Source organism: Podarcis gaigeae (genome assembly GCF_964106915.1).
Source record: "Podarcis gaigeae genome assembly, chromosome: 10".
In the NCBI taxonomy this organism is placed as follows: domain Eukaryota; kingdom Metazoa; phylum Chordata; class Lepidosauria; order Squamata; family Lacertidae; genus Podarcis; species Podarcis gaigeae.
In genome coordinates this window covers 30069118-30086129 of record NC_139686.1, presented here as the reverse complement: position 1 = coordinate 30086129, position 17012 = coordinate 30069118, and the positions used below count along the sequence as shown (strand labels likewise).

Here is a 17012-nt window from a genome sequence, read left to right as displayed (position 1 = left end):
CAAGCCTTCCCTTTCCAGATCTCCCCATCATGTCTTTGGCTATGTGCCCGATTGAGGATAAAAGCAGCTGGCCTTTTGGTTTACATTGCTTTGTTGACTTGGGCAATGCAGTTGTAGCCTCTTGGCTGCTCCTGCTTGTCAGTGTTTTCAACCAATGAATGAAGTTAGAGCTATGATTTATAAGTGAGTTGGTTTGGATAGACATTTCTGAGGTCCTAAAGAGCTGCTGGTTTACCCTCCTGTTTACTGATTCTGCTTATTTCCTACTCCCTGGAATCTCCCTGGAATTTTACTTCCTTTTCCCAGCAACCAGGATGCAGCTTTCTTGGGCTGGGTTCACCTGACATTGCATAGTCCCTAGAAGTTTCTTTCTGCAAATCATAGTATACAATAAGCATGGATGAATGTTAAAGAATCCCTCTTCTTCCCAAAAGGCAAATGTGAAAACTTTGCAAAGGGGCTTAGACACATCTTCTGTTTTGCAGGAACTAAAGACCAGACACTCATTAAGAATTCACTGCATAGTTAACAATGGTATTTCTACCCAGAAGTATCTTTGTGATTAATGGGGGTTACTCCCAGAAGTATCTTTTATACCCAGGGGGTTACTCCCAGGTAAGTGGGCACAGGATGGTAACTGAGGCTTTGGTTTAGGGTTGACATTTGGGAAGGAAGGGTTCTTGTGTATTTAACAGCTGTATGGCAGGGAGAAATTCAACAGGTTAAAGTGTTTCCCTGTGTGGAAAATACAATTATGTGGAAAGCTTCACCATGACTATTCTCTCTAAATTTGTGTTATGTCATGCATGCCCCCATCATAGTATTACCGTATATTTGATAAAAAATGAACTGATGTTTAAAACCTTTTCTAGTTGTATGGCTTGGGAAGAATAAGTTTTCAGTCCTAGGCCTTACATCTCAGTAGGCATGGTTAGAATTGTGCTGTTCATTTTCTCCCCAGCTGCCCAAGAACAAATTGGTAGGCCTCTGCTGTGCGTATGTGCTATAAAACACACTGAAGTAAAAAAGTAATTACTTCTACTTTCATTCCCAAACAGTAGCTGTATTGATCCTTCAAACTAAAAACAAATCCTCTGTATATTCTTATCTGTGTGTAACCCCATCAAACTCAGTGTGGGTTACATCTAAGTAGAACTGCATAGGTTTGGGAATTCTAATATGAAGTAGTTAGGATGAAAATTGAAGCAGGTTTTTATGTTTATTTATTCACACACACACAGACAGCTTTATTGTGGTCCATAGACCCCCAAAAACATATTTATTATTGTCTATACTTATAGCCCACCCTTCACCAAATAGTCCCTGGGTGGGTTATAAAATTGCCACAATTAAACAAGTACAATTGACATTTAAATAAATAAATAAAATCCACAAAACAGCCAATAACAAAGCAACAAAAGAATAGCAGGGCATCAACTATGACTTGACCCACTGCCTGCAGTCCCTATCAAATTACTACTCACCTTAAAAAAAGGAGTGTCCACCCCTGCCTTAATACATAACTAACAGGTAGAAATGCAAATGGGAGAAGCTTTTCCCCCCAGAAGTGCATCTCTGCTATTGAATTGGTGCTTGCTGTGAGGCATTTCAATGTGCACCAGCATTGCAGAGTGGGGGGTGGGGTGCAATATGAAGCACTGCCTGGGGAAGGGAGAAGGTAATCCTTGTTTATTTATTTTGTGTGTTTGTTTTTGATAGAGGGTCCAATTTCAAAGCAGCAGCAAAACAGAGACCCTAATCCAGCCTACTACTTTAATTCCGTTGTTACATTAATCCCTATGCATTTCTGTCAGTTTTGCCCCACATACAGAGGGTTCTGCCAACAGCAACCACAGTCTGCAAGTGGTGCTCAAGAAGCACTGTTGCTTTGTAAATGAACTTGATATTCTAGAGAAGGACTCGAGACCACAGATATAGGAAAGAATAGCATGGAAGGCTCCCGTTATGCGCAAGAGCTGACTGTCCTTCTCCTCCCACCCCTCATGCTCAGCTCAGCTCAATGGTGCCGCCTTCTGGTTGTTTTCTTGAAAGCTCGTTGCTGACACACTATTCTTGAGAATAGCATTTCTGATTGGAAATTGTGGGAAGGTCAGCAGCACAATAAGTGCTACAAATAAACTCCTTCCACTTCTGTGAGAAGAGCAAAGCATTGTGGACTTGGTTGCTGGACTTCGTGGACCTGTCCGAGTCCATGTGCCCAGATGGAAGAAGAGGTTGCTGAGACATTTATGGCTCAGGGTGATTAAAAAGAACAAAAAGGGGGATGGTAGTAAATCCTCCTGCTCTTTTTCAGTGTATGTTTTCCTATGAAGCAGGAATTACAACCTGCACTGGTGTCAGCATTGCTTCAAATTTGGAAAGTGGTGATATGGTTCACTTTCTGCCCATAGCTTTATGCACATGCAAACAGTTCTGTATAATGAACTTTAAACTTGGATATTCTCACCAGGGTTAAGCTGCTGAGTCCATGGGATTTATGGATCACTCTCTTTTAAGAAGAATGTGTATCCTACCCTGCTCCTGATTTGTTTTTTGTTAACAGAGAAGGGCCCACACCATCACTTTCCAGGGTGTCTCTGTCTAAACTAGAGAGCTAGATTACTTTCTTTCTAGAGAGCAGGCCTATGAAAAATCTGGTATAGTCTTGCACAACAATTTTGAGTATAATATCTTTGTGGGGGAAACGGGAATGCGTAGTTGTACATAAGGAGTACGTGGACACTGCAGAAGGCATCCTTCCAACAGAAATATCCAGTATTCATGAGAACGTACATATTCCTCATAATTGGATGCTTGGAAGTAATTTTCACTGAGGTCCTTAATTCCAATGAATGCATATAAGACTGAGGAACCACACAATCATTATGATTTCCAGGGCTTATTTTCAGCCAGAACTCTGTTCCGACACCTCTCAGGTGGGCATCATTGCCATTCTAAGAGAACAAGGGAGGCGTTCATGGTGAGTTCCAGCATCTCTTTTTCTAGAAAAATGGCACCGACTATGCAGAAGCATTTTTCAGGGGCTTAGTGAAGGTTAGTGGCCTTCAAGTGTCCTACGTCCAGGGAATCCTTTCCTTGTGGATTCACTTGCATGAAACCTGTTATATTCTATAGAGGATTCTATAGTGTGTTCTAGGATGTATTCTCAGGGTTGCCTAAGGAGGCAAATGCAAAGCCAAGAGTGTGTTGAATACTTGCTTCCAACTGCACACTGCTGAAAACTGGTAGCCATGAGCAACCTGTTTTTGTTTTTTATCTGAAAACCTGAGCTCTGTGCAACATGATTTGTAAAGGAATTCTGTGCAGGTTGTTTCTGTCGAAATGAGAGACAAAGTAATGACTTCCTCAGTGTACTGGAAATGTTTGTTCTTATATGGGAACTTTGTTCTTCCTGGGAACTTTTTCTTTCGTATAAGAAAAAGTGTGTATGCACAAATACAAAAATAGTACATCCTCAGAACAAAACAAAAGAAAAGTAGTGAAAGGTGGGGAGGAGTGATTTGAGTGGGACAAAACAGCAACTCAAATTATTCTCTTACACACACCTGTTTTGTGATCATGTTGAAAACAAGAAACCCAGTTTAAAATATTATTAAAGCAAGTTTTAGGCAATTGCCATAGTTTTGGAAGTTAAGCTCTTCATAATTCACAAACATGACACAGCAGCCAAATTATGGCCCAGGGTAATTTTACCAGACATACATAAGCAGAGCATTTGGTTATCTCAATACCAAATCATATATTCAGCAACAATATCACTTTTCTTTCTCACAGGTTCCTGTGAGTCCTAGATATTTTTTAGAATTTGGTATGGTATTTTTGTACCATTCCTTTATTTGGGACCGAGTTGTCTGCTCTATTGGTGTGGTTGTGGTGAGAGTACTAAAGCCTGGGTGTGACCGGTTCACATCTGGATTTACAGGCCAGTAGTGTGAGTTAGTGCCAGTGGAGGGTTTGGACTGAAGCTGCTCCTCTACCACATTGCAGCTAAGGGAGTGCTTGCTACTTTGGTTGGGATGGAACCAGAAGTTGAATGTTCTCTTCTGGTATGTTGATTAGGAGGCAAAAATGCACTAACTGTTTTTGAGCTTGTGCTGAATGGGATTTCAATGTGCTAGTAACATTTGTTGGCAGCACTGGCAGCTTAAGGTTTCCGCTGGAGATTTGTTATGCGTTGTATGTAGCTTGTCTGGGGTTTTATTTTTTTTTTAATTGCTTGAAAACAACTATCTTACAAATGGTAAGGTGTCATGTTTACTAGCTGCCATTGATCTGCCTCCCATTAAAAACAGTTTGCAAAGAATGATTTTTTTCCCATTTCTGATTGCATTGCACTGGTTTAGAGCTGAGAATCTTGCTTGCTTGAATACGGTGGGAAGATGCACAGCAATTGTTAAGGCAGACTTGGTTCTTTGGTGTTCCTCAGATGCACTGCTAAGAAGTGGCTCAGGGGGGCCAGATCTTCTGCACCAAGCCCCTATTTCCTTCCCCTTTCACCTTCTTTTAAAAAACTTACTTTTATTTGCTTACAAAGTGGCTGAGCACAATGCAAAGCACCGTGTTGATGAGACCCCCAGCCACCCATCATCTTGATTTTCCCAGAAGCATCTATACATATAAATTTGTGTGTGCAATTTTTTTATTAGCAAATTTGTGTCACGGGTCTGTGTCCCATGTCTGTTAGGCTCTTCTTACGCTCTTAAGTAGGAGTGGCAAAGTTTATTAGCTTTTGAGCCACATAATTGAAGTATTTGCAGAATGAACAGAAGCACTGCCTTCTTTGCCTTCCATCCCTCAACAAGTCCTGCAGCTATCATTCTTCCCTCTAGTCTGGCCCAACAATCTTTGCCCTGAGCTCCAGAATCTGCCTCCACCAATCAGACAACAGATCAGTCCCTTTCCTTCTTTGCTAACCACTTCTCTTCTCAGTGTGAAGTGTAGCTGGGAGAGGAGATGAGGAAGATTGAAGAGCTCAGCCTTACGGCACTAATGTATATGCACACTTAAACACATCATACACAGCCCATTCCTAAGCATGCTTACTCTCTGAGGTCCAATGGGACTTTCTTCCTACTAAGTATGTGCATAGAAATGCACTGCGGCAGTGATTGCATTTCTATTTGTTGTCTGAAACCATCTGGGATCTGTGCTTGGAACTGCTTAAGAACAACCTGTCACTGCTGAGCTGTGGCTTGCCTCTCAGAGTGAAGTGCCTGGATGAAAGCACCATGATTAGGTAAAATAAACCGTTGGGACTATTGCTGAAAACATTTTATTATCTGGAACTGAAGCTGTAGCCATTAGCAGAAGAGTAGGGGAGGTGGGAGGAAGTGACTGAAAATAATTTTTTACTCAGAATTTTACTAAGCAAAGTGTATGGAAATCCCATAAACTTGGAGGGCTTTGCTTTATTGACACAATCTTTCCAGCTCTTTAGATTGCAGTATAAAGTTATATTTAGTTCTTCAGATCATACTGTTCCCTACAGTGTACAACCCAAATTCAGCAAAGCATTTGGGCATGTGCTTAACTTCAGGCCCTTAAGTAATCCCATTGCTGAGCTGCAAAATACTTAAGCATGCCAGTGCGTGGGCTTCTTCTCATTTTGCACTTTATTGACTGGCTCAGAGGTAAGCCCTAATACAGCTTTATGTATGCCACAGAGATTCTCTTTAGGCAGAGAGAGCTGTGGCATATACATTTTTAAGCAATGGACTTAGCTATTTTTAGAGGATTTGTTTCCATTTTCTGAATGCATCCGATCAATAGATGTTTTGTACAACTCCAGAAATGCAACATATGCCTATTTATTTCATTTTTATTTGAAGAATGTGTGCAGTACTATCTAGCAAGAAGGAAAGTCCCTAATGAGCAACTATATATAAGACAGTTTCCGTCTGATTCTTTGGAATCCAGAAGGAACAAACAAGCTTCCTCCCACTGGCTTTAAGATTTCTTTTTGTACATGGTGTTGGAAACTTGTGCATGCGGTAATGGCACTACCAGATGGGAGGTTTTATGCATGAAACCAGACCTTCTGAATAAACATTTGCTTAAATTGTTCCTTTGTGATAAACAGAGGTCCAGGGTGGAAGGAGCACTGGTCTGGTACCAGATGTCTTAATAGAGCAGTATGAGCACTTTCAGACAGTTGCTGGTGAGGCTCAGGTGTGTCAAATCACCCACAGCCCACAAGAGGACAATGCCCATCCCTGCAGTAGGTTCAGTAGAATCAGTAGGTTCAGAGATTGCACAACAATCACCACTCCAAAACAGCCATAGTAGCTATAAACACACAGGTTACTTGTTACCTTTGAACAACAAACCAACAACACCAGAACAGGCTTATGAATATAAAGAACATTTTTACTGGAGTAAGTATATACCCTCATAAACCAACTAGACAATGAGCAAACTAAAGTACAATGTGCATAACCAAGCCTGGAGATACTCATAAATATAGAATGTACCAGTGTCTCTCTTGTTGCTGTACTGGTTATATATGCGATATGTCATAACACAGCTGTGCTCATGGGGTTTTAAATGTTGGCAGTACTACCCATGCAGTCGGGACTAGAATTTCTGAGCATAGCATAGCGCGGGTGGCGCTGTGGGTTAAACCACAGAACCTAGGACTTGCCGATCAGAAGGTCGGCAGTTCGAATCCCCGTGACAGGGTGAGCTCCCATTGCTCGGTCCCTGCTCCTGCCAACCTAGCAGTTCGAAAGCATGTCAAAGTGCAAGTAGATAAATAGGTACTGCTCCGGCGGGAAGGTAAACGGCGTTTCCGTGCGCTGCTCTGGTTCACCAGAAGTGGCTTAATCATGCTGGCCACATGACCTGGAAGCTGTACGCCGGCTCCCTCGGCCAATAAAGCGAGACGAGCGCCGCATCCCCAGAGTCAGTCACGACTGGACCTAATGGTCAGGGGTCCCTTTACCTTTTATAGTTATTCCAGAAAAAATGTTCTTTATATTCATAAGCCAGTTCCAGTGTTGGTGTGTTGATCAATTATTATAACACCTGATACTTTTTGTGTATACTTGTTACCTTTGTCTTGGAGGCGTTTTCCTTTGGATGCCATGTCAGAACTGTCCCTGCTTGTTAGACACTTCCAGAAACAAATGGCATTAGCCTCCCTCCTCACAATGGTGGGAGGGATAGGAAGATGGAAGCGCCTCCTTCCTTATGCTACACTGAGAATGCTTTGTGATATGCTGTCTCAGAAGGATCAAAATAAACTAAAGGCACTGGTGACTTCAGCAGTAAGTCAGTTCAGTCTTACTTGCTTTATCAGCTCCTAGAGTGTTATCATAAGTTGGGTAGTAATAACCACTTTGGCTGTCATACAGCATGGAATTGAAACCTATGATTTTTAAAAACACTTTTCCTAAATGCCCAAGCAATATTGAAATCATTTCTGTGGAGTGTAAAATATTGAGCTTATTTTATTTCATAAAGGAATAATTGCACAGTGCAAAAGTTTAAAAATGCAATTAAGATCCCAACTGGCAAAGTTTGCCACAGAAGCAGGGCTGCTGTTAACAGGCTGAATATTTACAGGTTTAATAATGGCACCAAATCCCTTTCTCTGAAGTTGTTACCTACAAAACCTGGAGCTGAGACAGTGAGCCATATAATCAAAAGCTTTGCAAAAGGAGGACGCAAAGAGAAAATGTGAACCTTCAGTTCTCTGGGGATAAGATCTATTGTCTGGACCAAAAGTTTCACACTGTTCCTCTTTTGTCACTGCTCTTTTCCTCCATCAGTGGAGTCACTTTAAGCTGCACTTAGGAACATAGGAATTGGTCCACTTAGCTGATTATTGACTACACAGACTGGCAGTGGCTCTTGTCAGGCAACAGTCTCGCCCAGCCCCTACCTAGGCTTTGTACCCATAGCAGGTATCTATGATTGAATCATCTGTACCCACCAACATTTCCTCACCTAGTTGTATTAGATTATCCTAACCTCACTGAATTCAATAGGGCTTACGTCTGAGCAGATGTGGTTCAGATGGCACTGCTAATTGCTATGCATAGCAAAAGATAAACTAACAACATTTGCAATCCTACATGAAGGGGAATTGAACCCATGTTATCATTTCCAGAAGTGAGTAAATTGCTCCATGCAGGACACTGGGCAATTCATACTATGAATTAGTGTCGGGCAGCAGAAAACATGGCATAGGATTGTTCTTATAAGGAGTTCATGCAAGATCACCTATTGTCTGTTAACTGAAGTTTACTTGAATAGGTTGATCAATGTAGGTGCTTCCTAATCCTTCTCTCTCATTAATAACCTATGTAAACAGTTTTGTGTGCTTTAGCTGACCTGAGATTTGATTTAGAGAGGTACATGGTGCGGAGGAAGACGTTTGTTCACTCAATTAATTTTAATTGTATATAAGTAGTTGCGAAACTGATTGAGGGATCGAAGGGAGAAAGAGGAAGGGAAGTATGCAGGTGATGAATGGGTCCTAACAAATAAGCAGGCATTTACCATAGGTGGATTATTTGCAGAGGGAAGGAAAGAGACAGAGTGCAGAGACAAGTATGAACTTGTCCTATTTTAAGACTGCTGTTAAGTAAGCCTTCAATGACTAACTGAACTTTTAACTAAAGACTGCAATAATTCACTTATTTATTCATCTGTGTGTATATTGTCATTTATTACCACATATTTTGCATTATGTCTCATTTGCTCCTTCTCCTATCAGAGACAGTTGAGATGGGTGTATGGCACCAAATCTCTCATTCCTGTTTGTCTGACAATTCTGCGTGGAATATTCAGGGGAGGTGTATACATGTATATATCCAGTTGGGAATCATGTGGTTGAAAGTGGCTACATACTCAGCTATATCCTGCTATGGAGAAAACACAAAATATCTTTAACTGCGCATAGGCTTCCTCAGTTGACTGGGCAATTGTGCTCTCAGGCTAAAGGGAAGGAATATACAAACACAGTCAGAAACAAGCAAACTCCCCTCTCCTCTTCCACGAACATCTTCCAGTTTCAGTTGGAAATAAAACCACCACACATGCTCATTTCCCTTTCATGGTTTGTAATTTGTTTTATTTCTTCCTTTAAACATCCCTTTAAGGGTGAAATGAAATCCAACCATTTACAGAGAAAATGATTTCAGAATGTACACTTTGATTTTTCCCTTACAAAAAAATTATTAATAATTGGTATTTATAAATTAGACTTTAAAGGGCTTCTTCAACTTATTTGGCAAGTCCCATGTATTCCTTAGCCAACAGGGGGCACAAAAGCTATTTCTTTGTGCTGGGACAAGAGATCCTGTATCCTTTCTTTAAGAAATGAGCTATTTTCAGGACTTTCCACGGTAGAATACTGCTCAATTGTTCCCTCAGGAATCATGCTGGATAGTGGTGTGCACCCTTGTTGCAGGTTTTTCTTCATATCTCTTTTAGGCTAATTTACCAGCCTTGTTCCCCCACCCCCACCTATGAGAGAGTTCTGCATCAAAATTCTCTCTAGCTTCTTTATGGCAGGGGTGGCAAAGTCATAGCCTTCCAGATGTTATTAGACTACCACTGCCATCACCCCAGACCATTGGCCATGCTGGCTGGGGTAGCTGGTGGTTGACTCCAACATCATGTGGAAGGCCACTGGTTTCCCAGCCCTACTTTTATAGCGTGGTTATGGCCTGTAATGCCTCCCCCTCTCCCCCCCAACAAAACTCATCAACTCCATATTTTCCCTTTTTAAGATCCTTCAGAGTTTGAAAAGAGCTCCGAAGGTTGAGTGGAGTACCATTCCTTTTTTCCAAGCCATTCAGTTTAAGGTCTATAAAGCCATGGCACCTTGTCCCTTCCAATCCAATCCAGAGGGTGACTACTTCCACGATTCCTCCAGATCTCCACCAGTAGAGGACAGACAGAGAAATGAAGTTCGGCAACTGCCTAGGAGCAGGCAACGAGTGAAAATTAATGGTATTTCAAGTCTGAGCTCTAGATTCGCAATGAAAATGCCGTAGTTTCACCAGAAATGCTTCAGAACATCCTTATGTGCCTGCTATAGAAAAGAAGTTATGAATCTTCCAGTTTTCCTTTTTCAGCAGCTGAATACCCAGTCTTAATGGCAGTATCGGGAAGACAAGGAGCTACACAGCAGAGAGAAAATATCTCTTCCATACAGATACACAGAACTAAAAAGAACAGCCTATCCAGCTCTCTGCACAGTGCCAACTTTGTCCCTTGTAACTGGATAAGGTGTGAAGTAGCCTCCAAGGTCACAGAGAACATATGAATATGAGTAAGAATTAGTACAAATTGATAACCAGTCACATAAGTTGCTGCCTGTATTGGTCAAGGGGTGAAACAATGCTTACAAGTAGGTCAAAGGAGCTCTTCTCTAATGCTTAGTTCATATAAAGAGCAGATAAGACGAGGAAACTGTTCCTGGACCATACCCATTTTGTACTGCAGCTATGGGATCTTATAGCAGAGTGCTATCTCATTGGTGAGGGTGGGTAGGAATTCCTAGAGACACAAAACAAACAACTCATAGAAAAGTCTATGGTGGCTATAATTCTTCTCCCTCACATCTTTCTCTCACACAGGGAAGTTAGTTTTGTTTTCAGATAAGGAAAAGCATTCAACCCCCCACATACCTTGCAACTTAAAAAGAGGTAGAGTCAAAGACCAATTTCACAACCTCATTTTGTACAAATCAGGTTTGAAGACAGTGGAATGTGGCACTATGGGAGATAGAGCTTCTCTGAACAGATGGGAAGTTATCCTCTAAATCCTGTCTACAAAGTGGGCACTCTCTCCATAGTTACTGGCCATAGTTGCTGTCACTGGCCATGACAATACTTCTGGAGGTCTACTAGGGATAAGTGAGGTGGGTCTTTTGTGGGGAAAATGGGAAAGAGATACTCCCCAACTTCCTCCAGCTATTCATGGAGAGAGGAGACTCAAGCTAGCTCTGCTACAAGTTATATGCTGGCATTCATGAGGATAGTGCATCATGATGGTAATATTGGTACACTTGCAAGTAGCAATTATGCAGCACTATAACAAAGACTGCTCCAAACCTTTCTGCATAGCAGGAAAGAACTCTGCTAATACTTTTAAGTCAGCCCACCCTTTGCCCATTTGAAGTGGCATGAGTTATTCTAAAAACCAAAGTTCTTTCCAAAAACTCATCAATACAGTTAAGACACGACGTCACTGCAGCTGCAATGCTGAACATAAATTCTGTGTATACATTAAACTGATGGAGGGGCAGGCACTAAATAACCACTTGCACAGCATCAGCTACTCATTAGCATGCAGCCACTGACACACTCCAAAATGAGGCTGGCTTTGCCCACCAACCACACCAAGGGCTCATCCACACTTCTGTCTGCCCCACTGCTTTCTTATGGGAAAACCCATAGTTTAGTGCTGAATTGGAACAAACCACAATCGGCAAAATCACTCAGACCTCTGGCTAGAAAGCAAGGGACAAGAGGAAATGGGGACAGACCCTTAATTACCTTTGTAATGATGTGCAAGGATCTCAGATTCTCAACGTGGTACCAGCTGGGTACAGTCTTATTACAAGATGGAGGCTGTCACACCCTGATTTTTCTACATCGGTTCCTCTACAATTGTGCCTAAAGGTTCTTCCATTAGGGCAGGTTCTTCAATCATCTAGGAGCTCTCCTCTTCTACCTGTTGCATACACATTTAATATTTGACTCACTCATTTTCCATTGACTCTGCAAGTCAAGGGGTAAAATTAGGTGCCTAAATTACTGGCTTGCCAAGATACTTCCCCAACATCGTTTCTCCTTTAGCCACTATTGGCCACCCCCCACCGGAATGCAGAAGTCCAAAGGCTTTTCTATTAGTGCAAAGTTCCTTAATGTGGGACTCTGTTCCCACTACATAATAAATAATTAAATAGAGGGTTCTTAAACTGGAAATGTTAAAAAAAAAACACCATCGTACGCAAAAGGCAGTCCTATTTTTAAAAAAGCAAAGCTTTTACTGTAAATTCTCCTTTTCTTCCCCTACCCCCAACCCAAGAGGTCAGTTTCAAGTTTCACTTTGGTGCAGTCAAAGAAGGGGACCAGAACAAAGAGTTCTTTCAGTGTCCCAAAGGAATTCAGCGCTAACTTATCCAATTACAATGGGATCTGTTGCTTGCACACAAGGGGGGGGGCAAACCCCCCACCCCAAGGAAGGGGGAGAGTTGCGGAAAGTATAACGGGGCTAGGAACAGCCTGGCTGTCTGTGTGTGTTGCGCTTTTCAGTGACAGATGGAGCCTAGAGACAGCAGTGATGGGAGTATTACGAATTCATGAGCAGTAATTGTGAAAGCCCTAGATGTGCACAAAGCATGCCCTGTAGAGCAAGTGCAAGGACTGAAATGAACAACAGGCTGTATTGGAGGAAGGAGCTCGGTTTGCAGGAAAGCAGCACAGTGCTGAAGATATGGTGAAGTCATCTCCTTGGTCCTCATTTCTTGAAGGGTTATTTTTCTGAATTTTGTCCCAACACGCTGCAGGGTCACAACCAAGCACTGCAGCATAGCCTAAGCTCACATTCTCCATGTCCCAAGAGCTGGAGCCCATCTCTCCCCCCTCCCCCTCCCTTGCCTCTCAACACACATCAGTAGTGAAGGAACATACTGCAACGATTGTGTTAGGCAGGCTGGGTCATGAGAGCTGAAGGTCAAAGCCTAGATTCCCATTTCCTCCGAAGACTGAAAGAAAACTATTCCCTCTGTGTAGTGGGCCTTTGTATGGCAGTACTGGGAACCAATGGTGCTTAACAAACCTCCATTTGTCACCAGTAGCTCCTTTGCTATTGCTGCACATACATTTTGGAATAGCCGCTTGAGATCTGCTCCATCAACTCTACACCCCACTGTGCCCGCTGTACCCAGTATGGTTCAGGATCCCTCTCCTTTAACCCAATGAAGATCTTCTCAGAGAAAAAGCATGCAGCCCATTCCATGGGTCATTTTAGTGCAGCCTTCTCCAACACGGTGGCCTCAAGATGTTTTGGTCTGTAATTCCTATCAGCCCCAGCCAGCATGGCCAATGGTCAGGGATGATGGGAGTTTGAATCCAACAATACTTGAAGGGCACCAGGTTAGAGAAGGGTGGTCTAATGCTTCAACAGAGAAAGGAACCATGTACAAAATTTAGCATTGCCTTAGAGTGGTGAACAGAGTTAGGTTGGCATCACCAGCCAATCCATTCACCCATCCCACAAAAAGAAAAGGGGCTTCAAGTGAGCTCAGCTTTAGGCCGGAATTTCCTTCATTTTAAAGGCATAAAGGTCAATTCATACAACCATTTTTACATGGCACAGCTAAACGCAAGATGACTTTGGTTGGTACAGGGAGCCACTTCTCCCACCACCCCTTGGCTCAAACCCACAGGCCAGAAAGTTTGCCACTAGAAGAGGTGTAATCAACTTGAGCTATCCAAGCATTCACAAGACCAGCAGCTGCACCAAAAAAGAAGAGTCAATGCAAAGGGATTTCATCACATGAAAATGGTAGAGCATGAACTGGCTGAGCGCATCATGGAGACAAAGCATTAGGAGTGATGCCAAAGGAAAACTATAAAGAAGACACAGCACTTTCTGTGTCTTTTATAGGGATCAGGAATAATGCATTTGAAGGGCAGGAAAGACAAAGGGAACGAGAGAGAAAGAGAGAGAAAACACACACACACACACCCCACACATCTGAGTAACATACTGTTCCAGTGGCAAGGAACCTGTGTGCACCTCCTATTGCTGCACACATATCACCCATTTTTTGCAGTTAGCACAGTAGCTCACTGTTTAATATATTTCCTTAGCAGCAAACATAACATGGGGTTTACAATACATTTCACCCTGACTCCATATAGTAACTTAAAAGAGACATAGAGGAGCCTCTTCACCAAAGGAGAAAGGATGCACACTGTAAATGGAATACTTAAACGCTTGGCTCTTACATCAGCCTCATCCGCCACACACCCTGTCCCCTCTACTTGCCTATGCAAACCACATTATAGGCGTGCAAGTGCTAGACTTCCAATATAGCACTGTCCTCAAAATGGTGGCATCATAGAGCCAAGTACCTTTACACCTCTCCTGTTCCAGAAGTAGTAGAATGGGCGCTGTAGCTTTAGCATCCTAATATGTCCTTTCCTTAAAAGCAACTCTAAGCATGACATGCACACTGTTTTAACTGAAAATGTAAACAGCACATTTTGTTGTCGTGGAAGAGAGAAAGTAGGACCTCAATGGGCATTCCCCTTGCAAGTCTGTGGGCTACAGCCCTACTGTCATGTTCCTTCCACATTAGAGACTGGCTACCAAAACTATCCATTTAATGAGCAAAACCAGACAGCTTTTCGACCTCCATAGCCTGCCACTTTGCAGAGAGTTTTTCCCTGAATGTTCATCATCATCAGGTGGAAAGCAGAGTTCTTTGGTGCTACCATGCTCCCAGCTTGTGTGCACACCCACACTCAAATGTAACAAACACACGTGGCAAAATATACATATCCTAGACAGACATGACTCCTGGAGTCACCCACGAAAGTTCTTTCACACTTATACACACATTTCCTAGTGAAGCTGCCACCCACCTGTTCTGGCTCCAAATAAAGAGCATTGTATCCAGGGACACGGTGCTCTTTGGCCAACCGCCACCACATGCTCTTGAAACGACCAAGACAAGAAGAGTCCACACATCTACCCTGACCTCTGTCCATAACCTCTATGGGCTGAACAAGTGGCAATATGCTAGGAGAGCAGAACTTAATTGGACACCCATTGGTTTCAAATGACTCAGATGAACATTGGCTTTTAGCAATGGAGTTTGACATCACGCCCACCTAAACTACAAAGAGAGGCTTCTGCACCCTCACACATCCAGCTGTGTGCTCCTTCTCATCTCCATGTCACACAGAGAGGCGCTACCTGTCTTAAGAGTTTTCTTCCATCCCACAAGAGAGGTGAAGGAGCTGTACCTCCTGCTGGTTCTCAGGGCCAGTTCCTGCATCCTCTGGTCCTTGTTTACATGGTTTGGAATCTCCCCCACACCCAGACACACCCAAGTATATTTTCTGGGATGGGGCAAACAGAGGCTGGAGAGAACACACACTTCTCCAAGAGGAGTGGGTGGAGAGGGGGGGAAGAAAAACAAAAGACGTACCCCACTTCCCCCTTTTTCCATAAAGTCCCATGCAAGCCCCACTGCCCTCACCCAGCCCCCTCTGCTTTCTGGTAAGGGTTCTCCAATAAGTAACTAAACCTCTGGTAGTTCTTCAACAGATATTTGGGAGCATACATTTGTTCTTTGGGGTCCGCAGCAGGGTACTCTTGGGTGGTGCCATCAAACCACCCACCAGTCCGAATTAGCTCCCGGATATAGTTAAGGTCCCTCTTGTCCTCGTAGTCACCCCAGCGGGGGAAATCCCCATTCTGGGCTGACACCAGTTTGAAGTAGATTCCTTCTGGTGTAAAGCACCAAGAGCAGTGCCAGCCAGCAAAATGGAGCGGGCTACCCAGTGACCACTGCACCAGGATGTGACCTGTGCTGTTTTCATACTGCCGAAAGCCTGGCATGGTGTAGTATTCCCTCCGGCGCAGGCGAATCCCATCTGTGGCGTAAACAGTTTGGAGCATCCCCACCGTGCAACCAGAAACCACCTCCAGGGTGCCGGGCTGCTTCCAGAAGAATCCGTAGAGGGATTTGCGCATGTGGAAAGCAAAGGGCTCCGTCCAGCCATCGTAGAGTTTGAGGAAGAGCACGCCATCGCGGGCCGGGATCTCGTCGGCGTCATCAATTATGAAAACGTCATCGGGCCGCAGATTGCGGAAGCGGGAGATGCCATCCCGAGTCAGGAAAGTGCGCAAGTAGTCATCAGCAATCCAACCATCCTGGCGCCCGCCTGGGGGAAAGTGATCCAGGAAGACATAGAGCAGCTTGTGGCGGATGTAGTCAAAGGAGCCATTGAGCAGCATCTCGCGGAACTTGAGGGGGCGTGGCTCACCATATGCAGTGAAGTTGGACTCACAGACCACAAAGGCATCTACCACATCGCCCAGCTCGTGGAAACGCACGTCCAAGAGGTCAAATTCGTGGTTGACATTGATGGCATTAATGACTCTCCGAGGAACCTCCCGTGGGGTCAGCCGGTCTTTAGTGGGGAGGTTCGAGTACTGGACCACGGTGGGCACCCCGCAGCTAGGCCCATGCCAGCCAGGCAGGCACACGCACTCCACCCACTTGCGCCGCTTTGTCCCATTGGTGCTCAGAGGCTTCCGGGCTGTCCGCCCCGAAGCAGCTCCTTCTATTTTCTCCTCTGGCCGGCCCGCTAGTGGCTTTTCCAACACCTTGGTGCCTGGTTTGAAGCAGACACCGCCAGCTTTGGTATGCACAAAGTATTCCGCCGTGTCTTCAGGCAGCACAAACTCAGCTCTATGCAGCTCTTCGCCAGCTCTGCTTGGGGAGAGGGGCTGGAGCAGAGGTGAGTGGGAGTACAGCGGCGTACGGAGGAACTCCGGGCCCCCAGGCTCAGGGCTGACCTGAGGTGTGACGGGTGCATTGTTCCAGAAGAAGTTGGAGACCAGGTTGGGGCTAAGCGACGCCAGCTCCCTGGGGAATGTGACATAGGAGAGGGCTTTCAGGAAGTGTAGGAAAGAGATGAGGCAAAGACCAGCCATGCACAGAGTCAAAAAGAGTTTGTGGCGTCTCATCTTCATCCTGGGATGGGAGGGAGGGAAGACAAAGGGAGAGAAAGAGAGAAGTTGGGTTAAATATTTCCTAGCCCACAGAGATTGTTTAATCATTGGTTGGGTAAAAGGCAGCAGTGCCATCGGGGCAGAAGCCAAGCCCCCCACCCCACCCCACTCAGCAGAATGAGCTAGAGGTCCCCCTGTTGTAAACAAAAATTGCCCTTTTCCCTTATGGGGTATCCAAGAGCCCATATAGAGTCCTTACATAGGTTCCCTATTGGTAG

At 44.0% G+C, this 17012-nt stretch overlaps 1 protein-coding gene across 2 annotated transcripts in view; it reads right to left on the bottom strand.

Moving 5' to 3' along the window:
- Nucleotides 1-9069: 9069 nt before the first annotated feature.
- The window catches only part of MGAT3 (beta-1,4-mannosyl-glycoprotein 4-beta-N-acetylglucosaminyltransferase), a 48002-nt gene continuing 40059 nt past the window's right edge, over nucleotides 9070-17012 (bottom strand). For both annotated transcript variants that reach the window (XM_083701740.1, XM_083701741.1), the window contains exon 2: nucleotides 9070-16756. In XM_083701740.1, the coding sequence (XP_083557866.1) occupies nucleotides 15250-16755 (1506 nt within the window). In that variant the 5' untranslated portion in view covers nucleotide 16756 and the 3' untranslated portion in view covers nucleotides 9070-15249. The remainder of the gene's footprint in view (nucleotides 16757-17012) is intronic.